Source organism: Notamacropus eugenii, chromosome 1, assembly GCF_028372415.1.
Source record: "Notamacropus eugenii isolate mMacEug1 chromosome 1, mMacEug1.pri_v2, whole genome shotgun sequence".
Lineage (NCBI taxonomy): Eukaryota > Metazoa > Chordata > Mammalia > Diprotodontia > Macropodidae > Notamacropus > Notamacropus eugenii.
The window spans coordinates 40,900,358-40,919,697 of record NC_092872.1 but is presented as its reverse complement, the minus strand read 5'-3'; the positions used below and the strand labels follow the sequence as shown (position 1 = coordinate 40,919,697).

Here is a 19,340-nt window from a genome sequence, read left to right as displayed (position 1 = left end):
CTTCTCTTCTAAAACTAAACATCTCTAGTTCCTTTAAGTGATCATCATATAGCATGGTCCCCAGTTCCTTCCACATTTTGGCTACTCTCCTGTGAATATACTCCAGTTTTTTAACGTCCTTTCTCAAATAAGTTCCTATTGTACTGGATGGAGGGCCCCATGTATAACAGAAAAATATTGTTTTATTCTCATGGATTTGACATTCTTTCAGACAAGATGTATACACACACCCAGAAACTGGAAACTTACCATTTAAGCCTACATAGCCTAATTATATCTTCTTGAAGCCTAACTTCTTTCCACATTAAAAATGAGAATGTGGTGACTACTCTTATTTTCTCCAAACAGACTAATATACTATGGTATAAAACCAGCTAATGTTCTACCAACATCCTGACTTTGACTGGTGATAAATGAAAAGTCACACTGGCTTATTCATTCTGACGTGTACTAAATGTATCATTTACCATAATAAACTTGAATCAGTATTAAATTATTGAGAAGAATACTACTTCAATCAAATAAATGATGTGTCACTGTGATCATCTTAAAAGATAAAGATGGGACCTCATCAAATAAAGAGAGTTGGCTTTTATTTTATTTTAATATAGGAAGTATCAAAGAGCTTGACTCTAACCAAAGGTGAACCTTTCATGACTTCTTCGTATGACTCAGACCTTTTTATTAATAAGTTCTAGCTAAGCAAATTATGAACAAATAGCCCCCAAACAGGAAAAATGCCAATTTCCTGCTTAAAAATTGCAAAGTGTGATAAACCCATTTCCTTTAAGAAAACTGCTTTAGTTTTTGCTGGGGAATTTCCCAGCTAAACACAGAGTAAAAGGCATTAAGCCAAATGCTTCATGTAGGCAAATTTCCTCTTACTCTTAGCATGTGGAGAAAAAATACAAACACATTTAATAATTCAATTCTATTTTATGTTCTTTTTCCCCAAAGCTAAATGAAGGAGAGGTGACCTGCCCAATTCAACATGGCTGACAAAAAGTGTACAACTCATGGAGGTTGTTCCATTGCTGCTGCTGGGTAGGACCCTCCGTGGTAACTGATAATTCACTGATATAAATCCGCCTGCTTCTCCTATACCCTGTTCTCACTCCTATTAACACTCCTTTGGCACTTGCAATCACTTCATAGCTTCCTCTTTCATTCAAACAGGATTCATTTGTCCATTTAAGCATTCTTGACTTAAATACTAAGTTGTAAGAGGTCAAGCACTGTCCATTTTATTCACTTGATAGAGCACATCACATGCACTCATCCACTCATTCATTTATTCAATGAGCATGTATTAAGCTTGTGCTCTGCTTTAGGTGTTGGGCATATAAAGACAAAATAAAAATGGCCCAGCACTCAAGGAAATTATATTCTATTAGGAGAAAACAACATGCAAACTAATATACTGTATAATTTGAGAAGGGAAAAAGTATTAATAATCAAAAGACTCAGGAAAAGGTTCCTAGATCAGTTGGCACCTGAGTTGTGCCTTGAAGAAAAGCTAAGCATTCTAAGAGGTGCAGGTGGGCTAGTAATCCATTCCATGGAACACCACGTTCAGAGGACAATAGTGTAAATGCACCTATTTTCATTGTACTGTATTGCTACTGACATGTTTTAATTACTTTTCACATGAAAAAAATGTGTGTAAAACTAATGGCAATACCTCTCTGTGCTTCTTTTGGAGAAATGAATAAGCCTAGAATAAAACCATCTAGACCATCTCTAGGAAGAGTAACAAATAGAATGATATCTCCCCCAGGCTGCTGAGGATATCAATTAGCAGCTTATCCAAATAACCAAGAAGTGGATGTAAGAGCTGCCTAATTTTTGCAGAGCTATAAAGGAGGCAAAGAAATTGTTCTGCTCTGGTCATCTTTTAAAGATCGTTATGGCTATTGATAATGAGATGAAATGGAGCAATGGAAAATTTAGATTGATTGTCACTGAACTCCATGAGGCTGCTGAAAAGAGTTCACAGTAAAGCCAAATGCGAAGAGATGATTAAGAAAAGAAGGGGAAAAAAGCCTGTGGCTAACGCCATTTACAATGAAGCTGAAAATGAGCTCCCTTGTGACAAGAAGTTACAGTTGCCTCAACTTACAAGAATGTATGGTATATCTTCCAAGATTTCCTTTCTTCATTGCCTGGGATTTAGAGTACAGCAATCATTTGTACAATCCAAGTGACAGATTTTGCAAGAAGTTGTTAAGTGACACAGGGGGTACCTTTACCTTTCACCCTGAAGCAGCTCAATAAATGTTTTTAAAGATGCAGACAAGAAATTCAGAGATTTTAAATATATTATTTGTTGTTGTTTTTAATATAGTCCTCTCCCTCCCCCCCCACCCACAAAAAGACCCCCTAAGAGATGTTAATATAACCATGCTATAGAGTGACTGGTACAAAGAAGATCTATTGCTCAGAGGATGATAGAACTAAAGTCAGAAGGAGCCTCAGAAATCACTGAATGCAAACCACTGGCCCCATATTGTTCATATGAGGAAACTGAGGCAGAAGAACATGAAGTGTACTTGCTCTAAGTTGCACAAGTAACAAACATCAATAACTGGCTTTTTCATACAGGTCCTCTGACTCTAGAGCCTTCACTATCTATTGAACTTCTACGCATTCCTTTGAGATTAGCTGCTAATCAGTCCACCACCTAAGATGTCAAGATATGGAGAGTCTGCTTTAAGAGTGGTGCTCCCAGAATCCACCTATGCCCAATGGAGAATGGACTAGCAGTGAGTTCAACTAGGGATGGATGGAAGGTCTAGCACAAAGGTTCGTTTGTTCATGTCCTAGATCTGTTGGCTAATCTGGCAAAACCTATGGATCCCTTCTCAGAATAATATTTTTAAGCGCATAAAATAAAATACATAGAATTATAAAGGAAACCAATTATATTGAAATGAGGTTTTAAGAGTCCATAGATGCCTGGTTTAAGAACCTCTGTTGTAGTGGAACAGCTACCTTCTTTCTCATATCAGTCAGTCACTTGGTAAACATTTATTAAGCACCTAATATGTACCATGGTCAACTAGGTGGTGCAGAGGATAGAGAAGTGAGCCTAGAATCACAGGAAGACATCTTCCTGAGTTCAAATCTGGCCTCAGACACTTACTGGTTGTGTGACCCTGGGCAAGTCATTTAACCTTGTTTACTGCAGTTTCCTCATCTGTAAAATGAGCTGGAGAAGGAAATGGCAAACCACTTCAATATCTTTGCCAAGAAAACCCCAATGGTGTCACAAAGACTAAGGCAAGACTGAAAATAACTCAATAGCAACTATGTGCCACACACTGTACTAAGTGCTAGGGATACAAATACAAAGTCCTTGAAACCATGTCCTGGACATTTCACCACTTTCAGAATATCTACCTTGTCCTGACTGGTGCCTGCGTCATCCTACCCGCTACTTCAGGTAAGCCATAACCATGATTCACTTCACTCTCTACCCTGCTCCCCACCTCCAAACATCTTCTCCATATAATCGTGTCATTTGCCTTGCTTGCACTCTCCTGTGTCCCTTCCCTACCACCCAGTTTTGGAATCATAATCAATTAACTGGTGTTTCTCCTAGAATGTCAATCTGCTCCCCTATCACCCCACTCATCATTCCTGCAACTCAGGACCATAATACTCTCCCTTAACTATTCCCCTACATGCGTTGTCCCCTTTGGAAGTGAAGAGGGCCCCTGAGATCAGGGGCTGATTAAATTTTTGTGTATCTGCTCCTAGCACTCAGCATAGCGCTTGTCATAGAGTAAGCACTTAAATACTTTTTTTATGCGGTCATTCATTCATTTTGTGCAAAGATCCACACACATGAGAGGACAGGCTACAGGTGGAAGTGTCCAGGCTTAAGTTGATGGAGAAGTACTTAACCTCCTTCAGTCTCAGTTTCCTCAGGTATAAAATGAAGGAATTGGACCAAATGACCTCTGAGGTCTCTTTATGCTTTAGATTTATAATCTGAGTTTTACGGTTCTATAACCATCCCAAAGGAACCAAGATCTTGGCAATCTCCTTAAATTCCATGGCTTTAACTCTCGCCTCTATGCAGATGACTTGGAGACTCTATATACCCCCAGTCTCTCCTCTTCTCTGTTACCAAATTGACTATGGTACATTTCCAATTAGATGTCCCAGCAAGATCATATTTCAACATGTCGAAAAATGAACCCACTGACTTTTCTCTCAAACTCTCATCTCATCTGATCTTTCTTATTTCTGCTTCAGTCTTGGTCTACCAGATTCCTAACTGTGTCATTAATCTAGTCTTCTTACTTTCCCTTACCCCGCATATCCATTTAGTTGCTAAAGCTTGCCATTTCTACTTTCATGACATCTCTTGCATTTGAATCTTTCTTTCTATTCATGCAGCCATTCCTGGTTCGTGTCCTTTTCACCTCTCACTAAGATTATTGCAGTTACCTTCTCCTGGATGTCCTTGCTTCTCAAATCTCTCACCATTCTTCTTTGTTCTCTAGATGGTATATGCATAATTTTCCTTAATTCCAGATCTCACAGTGAGACTCTTCTACTCAGGTATCTCCCTTTTGCAGGCAGGATGAAATATGAACTCCTCTCCTTAGCTTTTATAACCCAATACCACCTTCCCTGCAACTACTATGTGTCAGGCATGATGTTAAGAGTTGAGGATACAAAGGAAGGCAAAAGAGCATCCCTGAACTTGAGGAACTTGTAGTCTAATGGAGAAGATAACATGCAAACTACATAAACAAACTACATAAAAGATAAAGTGCTTCCTAGGAAAAAATCCCCTGGGCCAGAAGTATTCACAAATAAATTCTACCAAATATTTAAAGGATAATTAATTCCAATACTATATAAATTACTTGGAAAAAATACGCAAAGTAGTGCTACCAAATTTCTTTTTGACACAAATATGATGCTGATACCTAAACCAGGAAGGGCAAAAACAGAGAAAGAAAACTATTATAGACCAATTTTCCTAATGAATATTGATACAAATTTTTAAAATAAAATACTAGCAAAAGGAGATTAGAGCAATATATCACTAAGATCATATACTATGACCTGGTGGGATTGATACCAGGAATGACATACTGTTTCAATAGTCTTAAAACTATCAGTATAATTGACCACATTACTAACAAAATCAATAGAAATCACATACTTGTCTCAATAGGTACAGAAAAAGTTTTTGACAAAATACAACAATCATTCCTATTGAAAACACTAGAAAGCATAGGAATAAGTGGAGCTTTCTTATTTAATATTCTGTTAGAAGTGCTACACATAGCAATAAGAAAAGAAAAATAAATTGAAGGAATTTGAATAGGCAATGAGGAAACAAAATTACCATTCTTTGCTGATGAAATGAAGATATCCTTGAAGAATCCTACAGAATTAACTAAAAATCTAGTTGAAATAATTAACAACTTTAGCAAAGTTGTAGGATATAGAAAACCCCACATAAGCCATCAGCATTTCTAAATATTAAAAACAAAGTTCAATAGCAATAGATTAAGAAATTCCATTTAAGATAATTATAGACAATATAAAATTCTTGGGAGTCTGCTTGCCGAAAATAGAAATTATATAAACAATTATAAAACACTTTTCATACAAATAAAGTCAGATCTCAACAAGCCAATGAAATAAATAAAATGACAATTCTACTTCAATTAATTTTTTCATTGCCATACCAATAAAACTACAAAAAATCATTTTATAGACCTAGAAAAAATAATAAAATTCATCTGCATAAATACAAGGTCAAGAATATCAAGTGAAACAATGAAAAAAAATATGTGAAGGAAGGTAACTTAGTCATACTAGAACTCAAAGTACATCACAAGGTGGTAATTATCAAAACAGGGAATTGGCTAAGACCAATATTGGCTAAGAAATAGAGTGGTGGATCTACGGAATAGATTAGGTATATATTACACAGTAGTAAATGATGATATTAATCTAACGTCTGATAAACTTGAAAATCCAAGCACTGGGGACAATAACTCACTATTAGACAAAAACTGTTAGGAAAACTGGAAAGCAGTTTGGCAGAAACTAGGTATAATCTAACATCTCACAACATATGCCAATATAAGGTCAAAATGGGTACATGATTCAGACCAAAAAGGTGATATCACAAGCAAATTAGGGGAACATGGAATAGTTTTACCTGTCAGATATATGGATAAGGGAAGAATTTGCAGCAGAGAGAGGGAGGGAGAGAGACGTAAAATGGATAAATTTGATTACATTAAATTAGAAAGGTTTTGCACAAACAGAACCAATGTAGCCAAGAAGGAAAACAGAAAACTGGAGGAAAAGTTTACAGCAAGTTTCTCTGATAAAGATCTCATTTTACAATTACATAGAAAATGGAGTCAAATTTGTAGGGATACAAGTTATTCCCTAAATGATAAATGGTCAAAGGATATGAACAGGCAGTTTTCAGAAAAAGAAATCAAAGGTATCTGTAGTCATTTGAAAACGTGCTCTAAATCACTATTGATTTGAGAAATGCAAATTGGTAAACTCTGAGGTACCACCTCACACCTATCAATTTGGCTAATATGACAGAAAAGAAAAATGATAAATGTGAGAGGGGCTATGGGAAAATTGAGACACTAATGTCAGTGGAGTTATAAACTGATCCAAGCAATCTGGAGGGCAATTTGGAACGATACCCCAAAGGCTCAAAAACTGTGTATACTATTAGATCCAGCAGTAGCATTAATAGGTCTATATCCCAAAGAGATCAAAGGAAAAAGAAAAGGATCTATACATACAAAAATATGTCTAGCAACTCTTTTTCTGGTGGCAAAGAATCAGACATGGAGTAGATTTTCATTAACTGGGGAATGGCTGAACCTGTTATGGTATATGATTGTGATGAAGTACTATTGTGCTTTAAGAAATGAGAAGTAAGATGCTTGCAGAAAAAAAAAAACCTGTGAAGATTTACATGAACTGATGCAAAACGTAAAGTGAACAGAGGGACAGAAGGGGGGAAAAATTTGGAACTCAAAATTTTAAAAAAAATGTTAAAAAATTTACATGTAATTGGAAAACATTTGGAATGCAAAAGAAAAAATAAACTGGAGATAATTAACAAAGGGAAAGGATTAGAATTAAGAGGGAATGGAAATGACTTCCTATAGAAAATGGGATTTTAACTGGACTTAAAGGAAACCAGGAGATACAGATGAGGAAAGAGAACGTTCCAGGAAGGGGGACAGCCATTGAAAGTTCTCAGGGAGCATTTTGTTTGAGGAATAACAAAGAGGCCAGTTTCATTGGATCAAAGAATTGTAGTGTGGGTTGGAGTATAAAGTGTAAAAACGCTGGAAACATTGCAGTGAATTATGAATGGCTTTGAATGCCAAACAAATTTAGATTTATTAGATTTTAGAGGTGATATGGAGCCACTGGAGTTTGTTGAGTAGAGGGGTGATATGTTTGCATTTGCCTTTTAGGAAAATCATTTTGGTAGATAAATGGAGGATGAAATGGAGTGAGATAAGACTTGTGGCAGTGAGACTAATTAGCAGGCTATTAAAATACTGGTATGGAAGCTCCTTGAATGCAATAATCACTTTTTACATTTTCTTGATCTCTATAGCACATGGTAGACATTGAAATGCTTTTGGGATTGGATTCCATTATATCCAATTTTGTGACAAGCTTCAATTCAATTCAATTAAAATATTTATTAAGCATCTACTGTGTGCAAAGCCCTGAACTGAGCACTGAAACAAAGATGTATATGTCACAGATGCTGCCCTCAAGGAGGAAGCTAAAATCTTATGAAAGAAGGGTGGGTCAGAATCATTAATCAATCTACAAAAAGAGTAAGTACATAAATAACTGTGATACAAGGGAAAGTTGAGGGAAGGAGTCCAAGTGCTAAAAGACATTTCAGGAAGGAGAGATTGCTGTTACATGGGAGAGTCAAAGAACCTGTCCCTCCATGGGATAGCATCTGAGAAGAGCCTTAACAGAAGGGAAGAAGGGACTTCAACAGATAGAGAGTTATGATATTTTGATCAGCAGTCCTCTCAAAAACCTTTGGAAAAAGTGTGTTCTTTTATGTTACAAAATAAAATCTTAAACTGATCAACAGACAAATACGGTCATCTTAACATGGCCTACATATGTGACGACTGAACAGGAGGTGTTGAAACAACAGGGAAATTCTGCTGTTTTTTTTCCCCTGAAATAGACACTTTAGGTGACTGTCGCTAATATCTTTTTTTCCCCAAACAGGAGAAAAAAAGAAAAAAAAAACCCAGAGAATGAGCAGACTGGATTCTTGTGAAATGTGTATGTACTTTTTAAATGTCACCTTTGGGTAAATCAACCCACCAATGTATTATTAATAAAATTTAGCAACTGTCAAATCATTTCTTGGTGCAGGGAGGCTTGGCTGTGTCACTGCTTAGGAGGAAGAGACAGATGGTCTTACCTTTCAGTTCCTGAGTCCACAGCCGAGAGAGGAGGTAACTGGGAGGAGGGGTTGTGGGGGCTCCCCTGTACATTATGTCCCGGAGAAGGGTGACTGACGGGATGTGGGGGAGGCCCAGCCCCAGCAGCTGTTCCACTCCGGCTTGAGTGAGTGGAGAAAATCGTGGCTGAAAGAAAAAAGGACGACAAGGAATTCAAGCTAAGCCACAAATAAAATAAAGCACACGTGCACAAGCACACACGCACACACACTCATACACATACACAAATGGAGGGATAAAAGGAAAAAAGCAAAGGCTTCATCTATACGTGACTGACAAGAGACATGCTGGGATGGGGGATGGAAAGCTGGTCCAATTCATTTGCTGAATAGACACAGGTTTTGTTTTAACTCATCGGAGTGGGGTCCACCTATTAATAATAGTCAGGCAGTTGGCTGGCTAACACTTTCTTCATTGCCACTGCAGCCAAGAGCTCCTCAGCCTGCTCTAGGCTGGGCACTGCCTTTCTGGCTTGTCCTTCAAGCACCACCCTTTCCTACAAAGACCTTGTATGAACAGGATGGAATTGCCTTCCGTAACAAGCTTCTAACGTTTCCACTGGTGGTCCTCTATCTTTTCATCCTTCAGTTTTGCAAGCATGACAATAAGTTAGTATATTCATTTCTGATTCTTCTTACCATATCATTGGTATTAGGGTCCTTGGGGGACAGTGAGGGATGGCACAGCCCTGGTTGTATTCCATGTCTCAATATTGTTCAAATGCACTTCCTGGAACTCAGACTAACTAGAGGTGGTGATTCAAAGCAATGGGCGCTAGCTTTTTTCAATTCATAGAACGCTAGAGCTGGAGATGGCACCATAGGCCATCTAGTCCAAGAATTCTCAACTGCTTTTGGTGTTACAGATCTCTTTGTCAGTCTGGCAATGGTTTTAAAAACCATAAGACAAAATACTTGGGATTATAAAGGAAACCAATTATAGTGAAAAAAAAAGAATTTAATGTTTTCCATTCACAAACCCCTGGGAGGTTGATAGGCCCAGATGAAGAGCCCTTGATCTAATCCTAGCTCCTATAATCAATTAATCACTCAATAAGCACCGAATAAGCACCTAATATGTGCTATATACTGAACCAAGCTCTGAAGATACAAAAGCAAAACCAGAATAGTTTATACTTTCTAAGTAGCATAAATTCTGTTGGGGGAAACAATGTGCATATATCGAAGTATGTAGGAAATATCTATGAAATAAATGTTCGGTCATTTCGTGTGGGGGGGTGGGGGGAGGCACTCACAATTTACTGACTGATTGACATGCTAATCTTCTGTAGTGGAATGTACCCCAAGGCTTGAAACCTAGTCCTGGCTAACTGTTACAAAGCTACACAAGAAATCCTTGCTTGTCCCTTTTGGAGCCTGTCAGGGAAGAGTCTGTCAATGTGCCCAAAGTACCCAGCAGAGATCTCACTATCCTGAGACAAGGGTATGCTGGGGTCATCTTGAACCAGCTCAGGAAAGCCGATTGTTAAATTTACATGGTGAGCATTTGCATCTCAGAAATTGGCACACTCACCAAATTAAGGTTTGATTTGTTTTGTTGACTACCTAGATTTGAGTGTTAATATTAATAATGTAGATGAAAATGAAAAGTGTCCTGTGAACATTTCTCCTTGTTCATCAAACATTTATCAGCACATCCCTGATAGGCTGTCTTTCACTAAGAGACTGTCTTACCTTCAAAGTGTGTGATCTGTAGTATAGTAGAGAGATAGATTTAGCGTTTTAGTACCTAAGTTTCAATCTTGTTTCCACCACTTCTTGTGTGAAGACATTTAATTATTCTGGGCCTCAGTTTGTTCACTTAGCAAATTAAGGGGTTGAACTCAGTAACTCCTACTATTTCTAGTATGATTCCATAACTTGGATCATATATTGGACCATGTGCTTTCTTTCCAGGAGAGTTCCCTACCTTGAGTTCCTCCAATTATTTCTAATCGCATACTCTTATCATGACCTTATCCTCCCAATTCTCAGGGAATCTAACATCTGCTGCTAACATACATCCGTGAATTACATAGGGAAAACAGGACTCTCCCATGGTGTGCTAATGCCATAGGGGTACATTTCCTTTTCTTAGGAACCACAGTCTCTATATTTCTTCTCTTAGTTTTCTGGTGACCTAGGATCTAAATGCCATGGCTGCTGCCACCATACTTGAAGTCCTGTCTTTATGACTTCTGTCTTCCAGTTCCCTCTTTCAAATTCTATGGAATCACTTTATGGAGTTCAAACTCATACCTCAAATATGCTACAGTTTCCTCCACTGTAAAATGGGGATAATAATAGCCCATCCCTTGCAGAGTTGTTGTAAGGATCAAATGAGAAAATATCCATCAAACAGCCTTAGCAGAGTGGCTGGCACAAAGCAGGCACTTGATTATTTTCTCCCTCTCCTCCCTTCCCTGCCTCCTGTCACAACTATACACATAGTCAGACTGTCCTTAACGATGCCACCATTACCCTTCCACCATATTGAATTTGTGCCAGGCAGAGTTACATCTAATTACCACTTTCGTGATAGGTAACATGATGCTAGATGGTCTGTTTATTTCTGTTCCTTAAGAATTCATTCAAGTGCTCATAGGATTTAAAGCTAAAAGAGGCTTTTGAAAATGTGCAACCTAGTTGGAGATGAAGAGACTGAGAGTGAGAAAAAGACATTAAGTGATTGCCCAAGGTCTTGTAGCTAGTAAAGAAGATAATGTGGGTCATGAATCCAGATCTTCCATTCCATATTTACTCTATGTCTTCCTCTCCACTAGGCTGTCTCTGACTAGCCATGCATTTACATGCTGTGTATATGATTAAATATGTGTATACATATCTGTGTGCATATAGTTATCTATGCACATGTATGGACAAAAAAGTCATGTTCGGGATACAAAGAAGTCATGTTTTAACAAAGCCTTGGTATATTTTTGAGGAAATAGACAAGTGTTCAGGAAGAAGAGGAACCTAGGAATGTGTGAAGTTTCCTTCCCACCCCCAGAAACAATTGATAGTAACTTGCAGCAGAAGCATGTGAAAGAGGTAGATATATGCTTGTACTTGGTCTGAGAAGGTAAAAACATTTCCAAATTCAATTCCTTTGTGGAGGAAGGGAGATTTTTGAATTTTTCAGAACCTAGTCTTCAGTCAGAGAAGTAAAATTTCCTGGACAATGACAATTATGAGAACTGCCTTCTAGTGTATCCAAGGTAGAAAGTGGAAGAATGAGATCTTTGAGAGAAATAAGGGAATTAAAAGGGAAAGAGTGTGTGGAAATTCTATTGATAAATTAGTACTCCCATCTCCCAAGTCCAGGCACAAAACAGACAGATACAAGCCCTTGGCAATAAACTGCTTAATACAAATTCCTGTTCTGTACTCTTAATGAGACCATAACTCTTTCACTTAAAGGGTCCCATTAAAATGCAGGTACTACCTTTCTCTTCAGAAACTACTGATATTAGGATAACTTAATTCCATAGATTTTATTGCTGCCTTTTGTAGGTCTAATTCTGTCCTGTATACCACTGCCTACTTCCACCCTCCCGCAGCAATTTAACCACCACTGTCACCACCACCACCATCACCACCACCACTACTCCCACCTCTCCACCCAACTACAAAAGGTTTTGAAGCAGGCTGGCAAATGCTTGCCAGCTAGAAAAGGTAATGTAGGGCTTCTGTTCTCTGCGTCAGTCTCAATAAAAGTTGCACATTTGCAAACACACGAGAGTTGCCCTATGAATCACTACCCTCGTTTATTGCTATACTCGCTTAGGGAGCCAGAACTCGGCTTTTATTCCAAATAATAATTTCACCCAGGGGAGCAGGCTGTTTGGAATGATTGTGGCAGTAGCATGAATATTAGGATTTGAAAAGCTGGGGCTTGGGCTCATGCACTACTCCATATTCTAATGGAAGAATAAGAGGTCACAAAGACACTTTGTAAACATTTTCCCCCTTACATACAAAGAAACTGTGAACTCTTCTAGGCACTTTTAAAATAGTAATGACTGAATATACTCCTCACTTATGAAGCTTGGGGCATATGGGTAATGATCATAGCAAAGGAAAGAAATTGCTGTTAGAGTTTATAGACCAGCAAATAAAATTTACCGCGGCTCCTCCCTAGACATCTCTAGCTAATGAAGAAAAGATGGTGACCTCGGGCTGGGGAAGGCAGAGAGATTGGCACAGTTGGGGGGGGGGGGAGGAGAAGGGTGATGCAGAACAGCATATTTTGCTTTGGAAATGAAATGTGGTAGATGTTTGGTGCATTTTGTGGCTAGAGCCCTATAGTCTATGAGGTCCCACCCCTGTCAGGGCTACTTGTTGGTACTACTGGTACAATTCAAAAAGCCCTGATGATGGATGCCCAGCTCCAAAACACATCTGTTACCCTACGATCACAGTATCAAACTCTTAAGGGTACTCAGAAGAAATTTTCAGCCAGAGACTAAATGAAATTGTAAACAGTGAATAATATCATAAAAGGAGTTCTTTGTCAGATATGGGTTGAACTTTTGGCCACTGGAGCTTCTTCCAGTTCTATGATGCTTCATACATCATATCAGGGAGGTGACGCTGGGAGATAGAAGGCCATTATAATAAGGTACAATCTCTGGAAGTTTTTACCTATCTGCAAAGCCTTCAAATATGGGCTTAGTTTTGGACTGTGTGCCTTCAGAGGCTATTAAACTTAGAACATCATCTCCTTTCCTCATCTCACAATACCTTGATATCCTCTCAATCATGTCTTCCTTCAATTCCATCTCCTCCTCTCTTCTCTAACAGATTGCCCTCATTATCATTCCCTCTCCCTATAGTCTTCAGTCTCTCCCTATCTCATATTTCTTCCTTGATGTATATATTTCCCTAAGCCTTAAAAAAAATCCTCACCAGAGCCTACCATCCATACCATCTATGCTTCTATACCTCTCTTTCCTTTATTAGTCAAGTTCCTTAAAAAAACCATCTATACATCATGCCTCTACTTTTTTTCCACTCTCTCTTTTCTTACACCTCTGAAAACTGGCTCCTCACCTCATCACTTAACTGAAACTGCTTTCTGCAAAGATACCAAAAATCTCTCAAGATGACAAATCTAACGAAAGTTCTCTTCTCAAGCTCTATCATTTGAAGCTGCTTTGGTTAAGCAATCTCTTTCCCCTTATTAATCCCCTTATTAATAATGCAAATATCCAGGGAAGAGAAAAGGATAATGTCAGGAAATTTTAGTCTAATTGAATTAGGCATTTTCCTGGTCTCAGATATGCACGTAGGGCTTTAATATTTGCAAGAAAACTTGTATACAATATCTTATTTGATTCTTATAACAGCCGTTTGATGTAGTTGTTATAGCTAGCGTTAGTCTCATTTTACAGATAAAAACATGGAGACTGAGGCATCATAAGTGACCAGGTCATAGTCAAGATCTAGTAAGCACCAAAGACAGGATTTTAACCTTTTTCTCTCCTGATTTGAGACTATTTTTTCCTGTTGTCTCCCATTTTCCCATAGATGTCATGATGATCAGGAAGTGGCAGGAGCTGGCTAACATTCAGAGTGGAATATCATCTTCTCCTATATCAATTTATATATATAATTATAATAATTAATTAATAATTAATATATAAATTCTCCCATATATTAATTTTTAATCATTATATTTTGGCGATGGCATGAGTAGCAATCAGAATTTACTCAAATGAGTCCTTGATCTTTGCCATTCTCTTCGCAGCTGCTGGTACTACAGAGTGGGCACACTTCCCTCATTACCACTCCAGTATGTTGTCTTCTTTTAAAATGTAAACTTTCTGTGGCCAAGGACTATCTCTTAGTTAAATACTCAAATCCCTAGCATTTGTGTTTTTCTCATCCATTTTCATTTATTAATTCATTTATACTATATTTATCTGGGCAAATATGCTTCATCCCTCACCAAAGTTTGATAAATCTTAATATGCTATAGAAATGTGAGCTGTCATTATTATCATTACATCACAGTATAGAATGGGACCCAGTGCATATGCACGTTGTCTCCTCCAATAGAATATAAACTCCTTAGGGGTAGGTAGTATTTCATTTCTGTTTTTATCCTTAGCATCTTGTATGATATGTAGGCACATAGCAGGTGGTTAATATTGTTTATCGGCTGATTTAAAAGTTCTAGCTTTTTTGAACAACATTTAAGCTTATGAACAAATTGATCATATGTAATCTAGTCTTTCTTCTCCCTTTTTTATCTCCCCCAAATAAAACATATCTTCCTGGTCACCACTCCACTATGTTGTCTTCTATAAAAATGTAAAGTCCTTAAGGAAAAGAACTTTCTCTTTTTTAAATACTCATATCCCCAGCATTTATGTTTTTTCATAATTCATTAATTTTCTAATTATCTAGCATATGCTTTATTCTTCTATGAGACCATAACCTGAATATAAGTTTTGTAAATCTTAATGCACTATAAAAATGTGAGCTACTATTATTATCATTACATACTATATTCTTTTTCTTCTTGCACTAAAGGCGTCCTGTGACCCCCCTTCAAAGACAGTTCCAGTAGAACACTAAATCTTAAAATCCCTACAGTTGGAAAGGAATTGTGTGCTAGGGGTCAGTTATAGTCTCACTTCTTGTATACTATATAAGGTTCAACATAGGGCATTTATTTTTATTTTATTTTTAAAAATTCATTTTATCTTAAATTTTTTTTTAATAAATTTTTAATTTAATTTTTAAATTTTTTTATTTTAAAATTTTATTAATTTAATTCTTATGGGATAAAATGAGCATTTCCATAACATAAAAATGTGAAACTGCATGTCTGTTATGTACAACTTGCTATTCCTCTTAAATATATAATAAATTTATCATGTAATTTTTTTCCTTTTTTTCTTTCCTCCCCTTCACTCTGAAGATGGCTACCATTAGACACAGATATGAGTGTGTATATATGTGTAAAATCATTCTACGTATATTTCTATTCATCAGTTCTTTCTCTGTATGTAGATAGTGTCTTCCTTCATATGTCCTTTGTAATTAATTTGGTTACTTATAATAGTCAAAATGACCTAGTCATTTTAAAGAGGGCTGCCACCAGAGTAGCCATGGGGTGATGAACCTTTGACAAAAGCCATTCAAAAAGACTCTCTTAAGACTTAGAGGGACTGCAGTTTGCAGAGGTAACAGGGAGAGCCCAACACCAATGGAAACATAGTTCATTAGAGGACTATTTTTATCACTTTAATTATCATATAACTTTTGTATTTTGCCAAGCTTGTAGAACAGCCCTCTGCACACAGCAGGCCCTTAAATGTTCGTTGTATTTGTTTGTCTAAATTGAATTAAGCTTCATATTCAAACATCCTAGGAAGCAATCCTGAATGCCAGCTTATTAGAACATCTGTCAATATCACCACTTCTTAGCTACTGTGCCCAAATTTGGCATCCGCTACCTCCCCAAAGTGCACACGTCAGAGAAAACTCAGCTTAGGAGAAGGCAATTTTCTATCTCAAGGTGAAAAAGCACTAATATAACTATTAAATATCCATCATGCCCTTGATTGCCTAGATTATTGTCACATCTTTCTAATTAACTATGCCATTTAATATACTAAATACATTGCAATGAGGTACACAACACCTCTTGAGTAATAGCCCAGAGCTGTGCCTATTTCTCCAGGGTGCAAAAAATTCTTAGTAAGCTTGAATTGATGAAAACCTTGAGTGTCAGTATGATGTCCAAAGGGGTTAGCATTCATTGTTTAGTGTTACTACAGGGTCATTGCCATTTTCTTAGCTGGGAAAAGTCTTTTAAGTCACCTTGCGACATGGGCAGTGAGTGGCAAATGGAGTAATTGATTAGGCATGGTAGATGAAAATATTGGAAAGTCTTATTTCTTTTGTGATTATGAGATGTTGAAATTCCCAAGGAAGAAAAAATTAGTAATTGGATCTGGATTACTATATCGATCCTTTGCTTTAAACTAGGGACTGTAAGATCACTCCCCTGACATTCAGGACTTTTTTCTAGCAGTTTTGGATTATGGAAGTTCTTACTTATTTATTGTCTCCTCCTGAGGAAAATAGTAGAAGTAACCCTGCTACACTTAGTACTTCTGACCAAGAAAAAATCTGTCCAAGTCTTTTTCAGATGCCTGTAAAATGGGGATATCTATAAAATGGGGATAGTAATAGCACCTATCTCACAGGATTGTTGTAAGATAATGTTATGTTATATGAGTAGAAAATCTTATATAAATCTTACAGAATCACCAAATTTGAGAGCTGAAAGGGATCTGAGTAGTCATTTGGTTCAACCTAAACACTAAAGGAATCTCCAATACAACATGCCCAATTAGCAGTTATAAAGCCAACTATTATTAATAACCATTCAGTGCCTTGGGTGGATCCTCTATAGAGGATTTATGCAAAGACATGAGCATCTTCTCACCCAAGATGAGGGGAGATGTATGTGGGTTGAGATCTACCCAAGAGGAAGAAGTTCTCAGTGTCACAAAGTATTATGTGATTATCCAATGCCACCCAGATCCAACAAAGGAATCTCTAGTATATCATTCCTGACAAGTGGCCTTCCAGCTTCTATGTGAGGACCTCCAAGGACGGGGAACCCCACCACCTTTTCAGGCAGTCCATTCTACTCTCAGATAGTTTTAATGTTAAGAAGTTTTTCACTTTTGTTCTGTTTGTTTGTTGTTAAATAACATCAAAGCTAATTTGTCTTCTTTGCAACTTCTACCTGTTGGTCCTGGTTTTGCCCTTCAGTTCTACCAGTAACGACAATATTATTTTAAGAAAACTTGATCATTTTGACTATTACAAATATTTAAATTAACTAAAAAAAGTGAAGATGCTCTGTACATCCAGAAAAAGAGATGATGAGTAGAAGTATGTATAGAAGGATTTTATATACACACATACACACATGTATATGTATGTATGTATGTGCATATGTATATGTATGAACATATACATATACACAAACATATATTTGTATCTAATGGTAACCACTGCTGGGGGGTTAAGGGGAGGGAAGAAAAAAATGATAATTTTATTATACATTTGAAAGGAATATCAAGTTGTACATAATTACATTTATAATTACATGCGCAATCATCTTTTTTTAATACTATGTCATGTAAATGTTTGTTTTATTCCACAAATTAAAGATAAAATAAATATTTTTAAAACATTATAACTAGAACAAATCAGATTCCTCTTCCACATGACAAGCCCTTCCAATATTTGAAGACATATATCATCTGCCCCCTGAAAATTCTTTTCCCTAGGCTAAATATTCTCAGTTCTTTCAACCTTTCTCAATTGTTAAACTTTGATGAGATCACCAATCCTTGAAATATAAAAATATCTGCTTAGATATGGAGACCACCGCATTTAAGATTGGTTCCTTTATGTGACTCAAGTGGCTTTGGATGCAATGGATAGCTCTCTCCGTTCCTAAGTTAAAAAACAAACTAACAATTGCCTTATAGTGTCAATGAAAGGAAATACTATGCTGAATACCAATCTTTAGGGCTATTTCAGCATGAAGTAGAACAAACTGAGGATAAATTGTACTCTGGATCCAGGAGGGGTTGTGGCTGTCATGGTGATGAATGTTATTTTATGGTGGGGTTAAGAAGAATAAAAGGGTTCTTAAAATCAACTTCCCAAGCACAAGATAGGGAAGGCATGGCTTGATAGCCATTCCTCAGAAAGAGAATTGGGGAAGGTAACGGATTGCAAGCACCAGATGGATCAATGGTGGGATAAGATAGTCAAAAAAATACTAATGTGATCTCAAGCTGCATTAAGAGAGGGACAGTCAATGGAGCAAGAGAGGTGACACTTCCTCTGCATTTGGTTGGCCCTGATCTGAAATACTACATTCTGAAATACTACATTCAGTTCTGGGTACTGATTTTAGGAAAGATGTTGATAATTGGAGAGTATCCAGAAGAGGGCAACCAGGAAGATGAGCAGCCTTGAGGTTGTGTCATATATGAATTGAGTGAAAGTGCTGGGCATGTTTAGTCTGGAGAAGATAAGACCTTTAGGAAAGTCAGATAACCATCTTCAAGTGTTTGAAGGCTATTAACTGGAAAAAGAACTAGGCTTCTTCTGCTTGACCCTAGAAAACAGAATGAGGAGTAATGGGTGGAATTTACAAACAGGAAAATTTTAGCAATACATACATACATACATACATACATACATACATACATACATACATACATACATATATATATGTAAAAATCAAATACATAGCTAATAAAGTAACCAGAGGCATTCCAACAATGCCCAGCTGGGGTACTCAGTAAAGATTTTTAAGCAGAGATTGGATGACAGTATAGAAAAATTTCTTAAGGTTGTTGCCCATTCTAACAATCTGTGAGTCCTTACAGAAGCAAGGAGATTTCTCTGGGTTTTGCAAGACTAATGAAGTTCAGGCTCTGAAAATTCCCACCAAGTTGGAAAGCCTTTACATATGGACCATTTGGTAATAAACTATTTAGTTACGCTAGGCATACTAGACTTAGTTACTGATAGACTAGCAATACTCCCTCTTTGCTCTTCCTCATCTCACAACTCATTGACGTAACTCCCCACCATTTATTCTTTTAGTACTGCCTCTGATGAAGAGGTGGCCAGTTCATCTCCATTTTACCTCACTAGTACATCTGCATTCATTTTCAAACTCCCTCCTGTCTTCCAACAGATTGCTTCCCTCCCTCAATCTTCAATCCCTTTTTACTAGTTCCTTCCTCATCGTGTACAAACAGAAACA

The 19,340-nt window shown here is 37.2% G+C and overlaps 1 protein-coding gene across 2 annotated transcripts in view; it reads right to left on the bottom strand.

Annotated features, from left to right (window-relative positions):
- The window catches only part of GLIS3 (GLIS family zinc finger 3), a 592,145-nt gene that overhangs the window by 72,227 nt on the left and 500,578 nt on the right, over positions 1-19,340 (bottom strand). For both annotated transcript variants that reach the window (XM_072597414.1, XM_072597422.1), the window contains one exon: positions 8,483-8,648. In XM_072597414.1, coding sequence (XP_072453515.1) covers positions 8,483-8,648 — 166 coding nt within the window. The remainder of the gene's footprint in view (positions 1-8,482; positions 8,649-19,340) is intronic.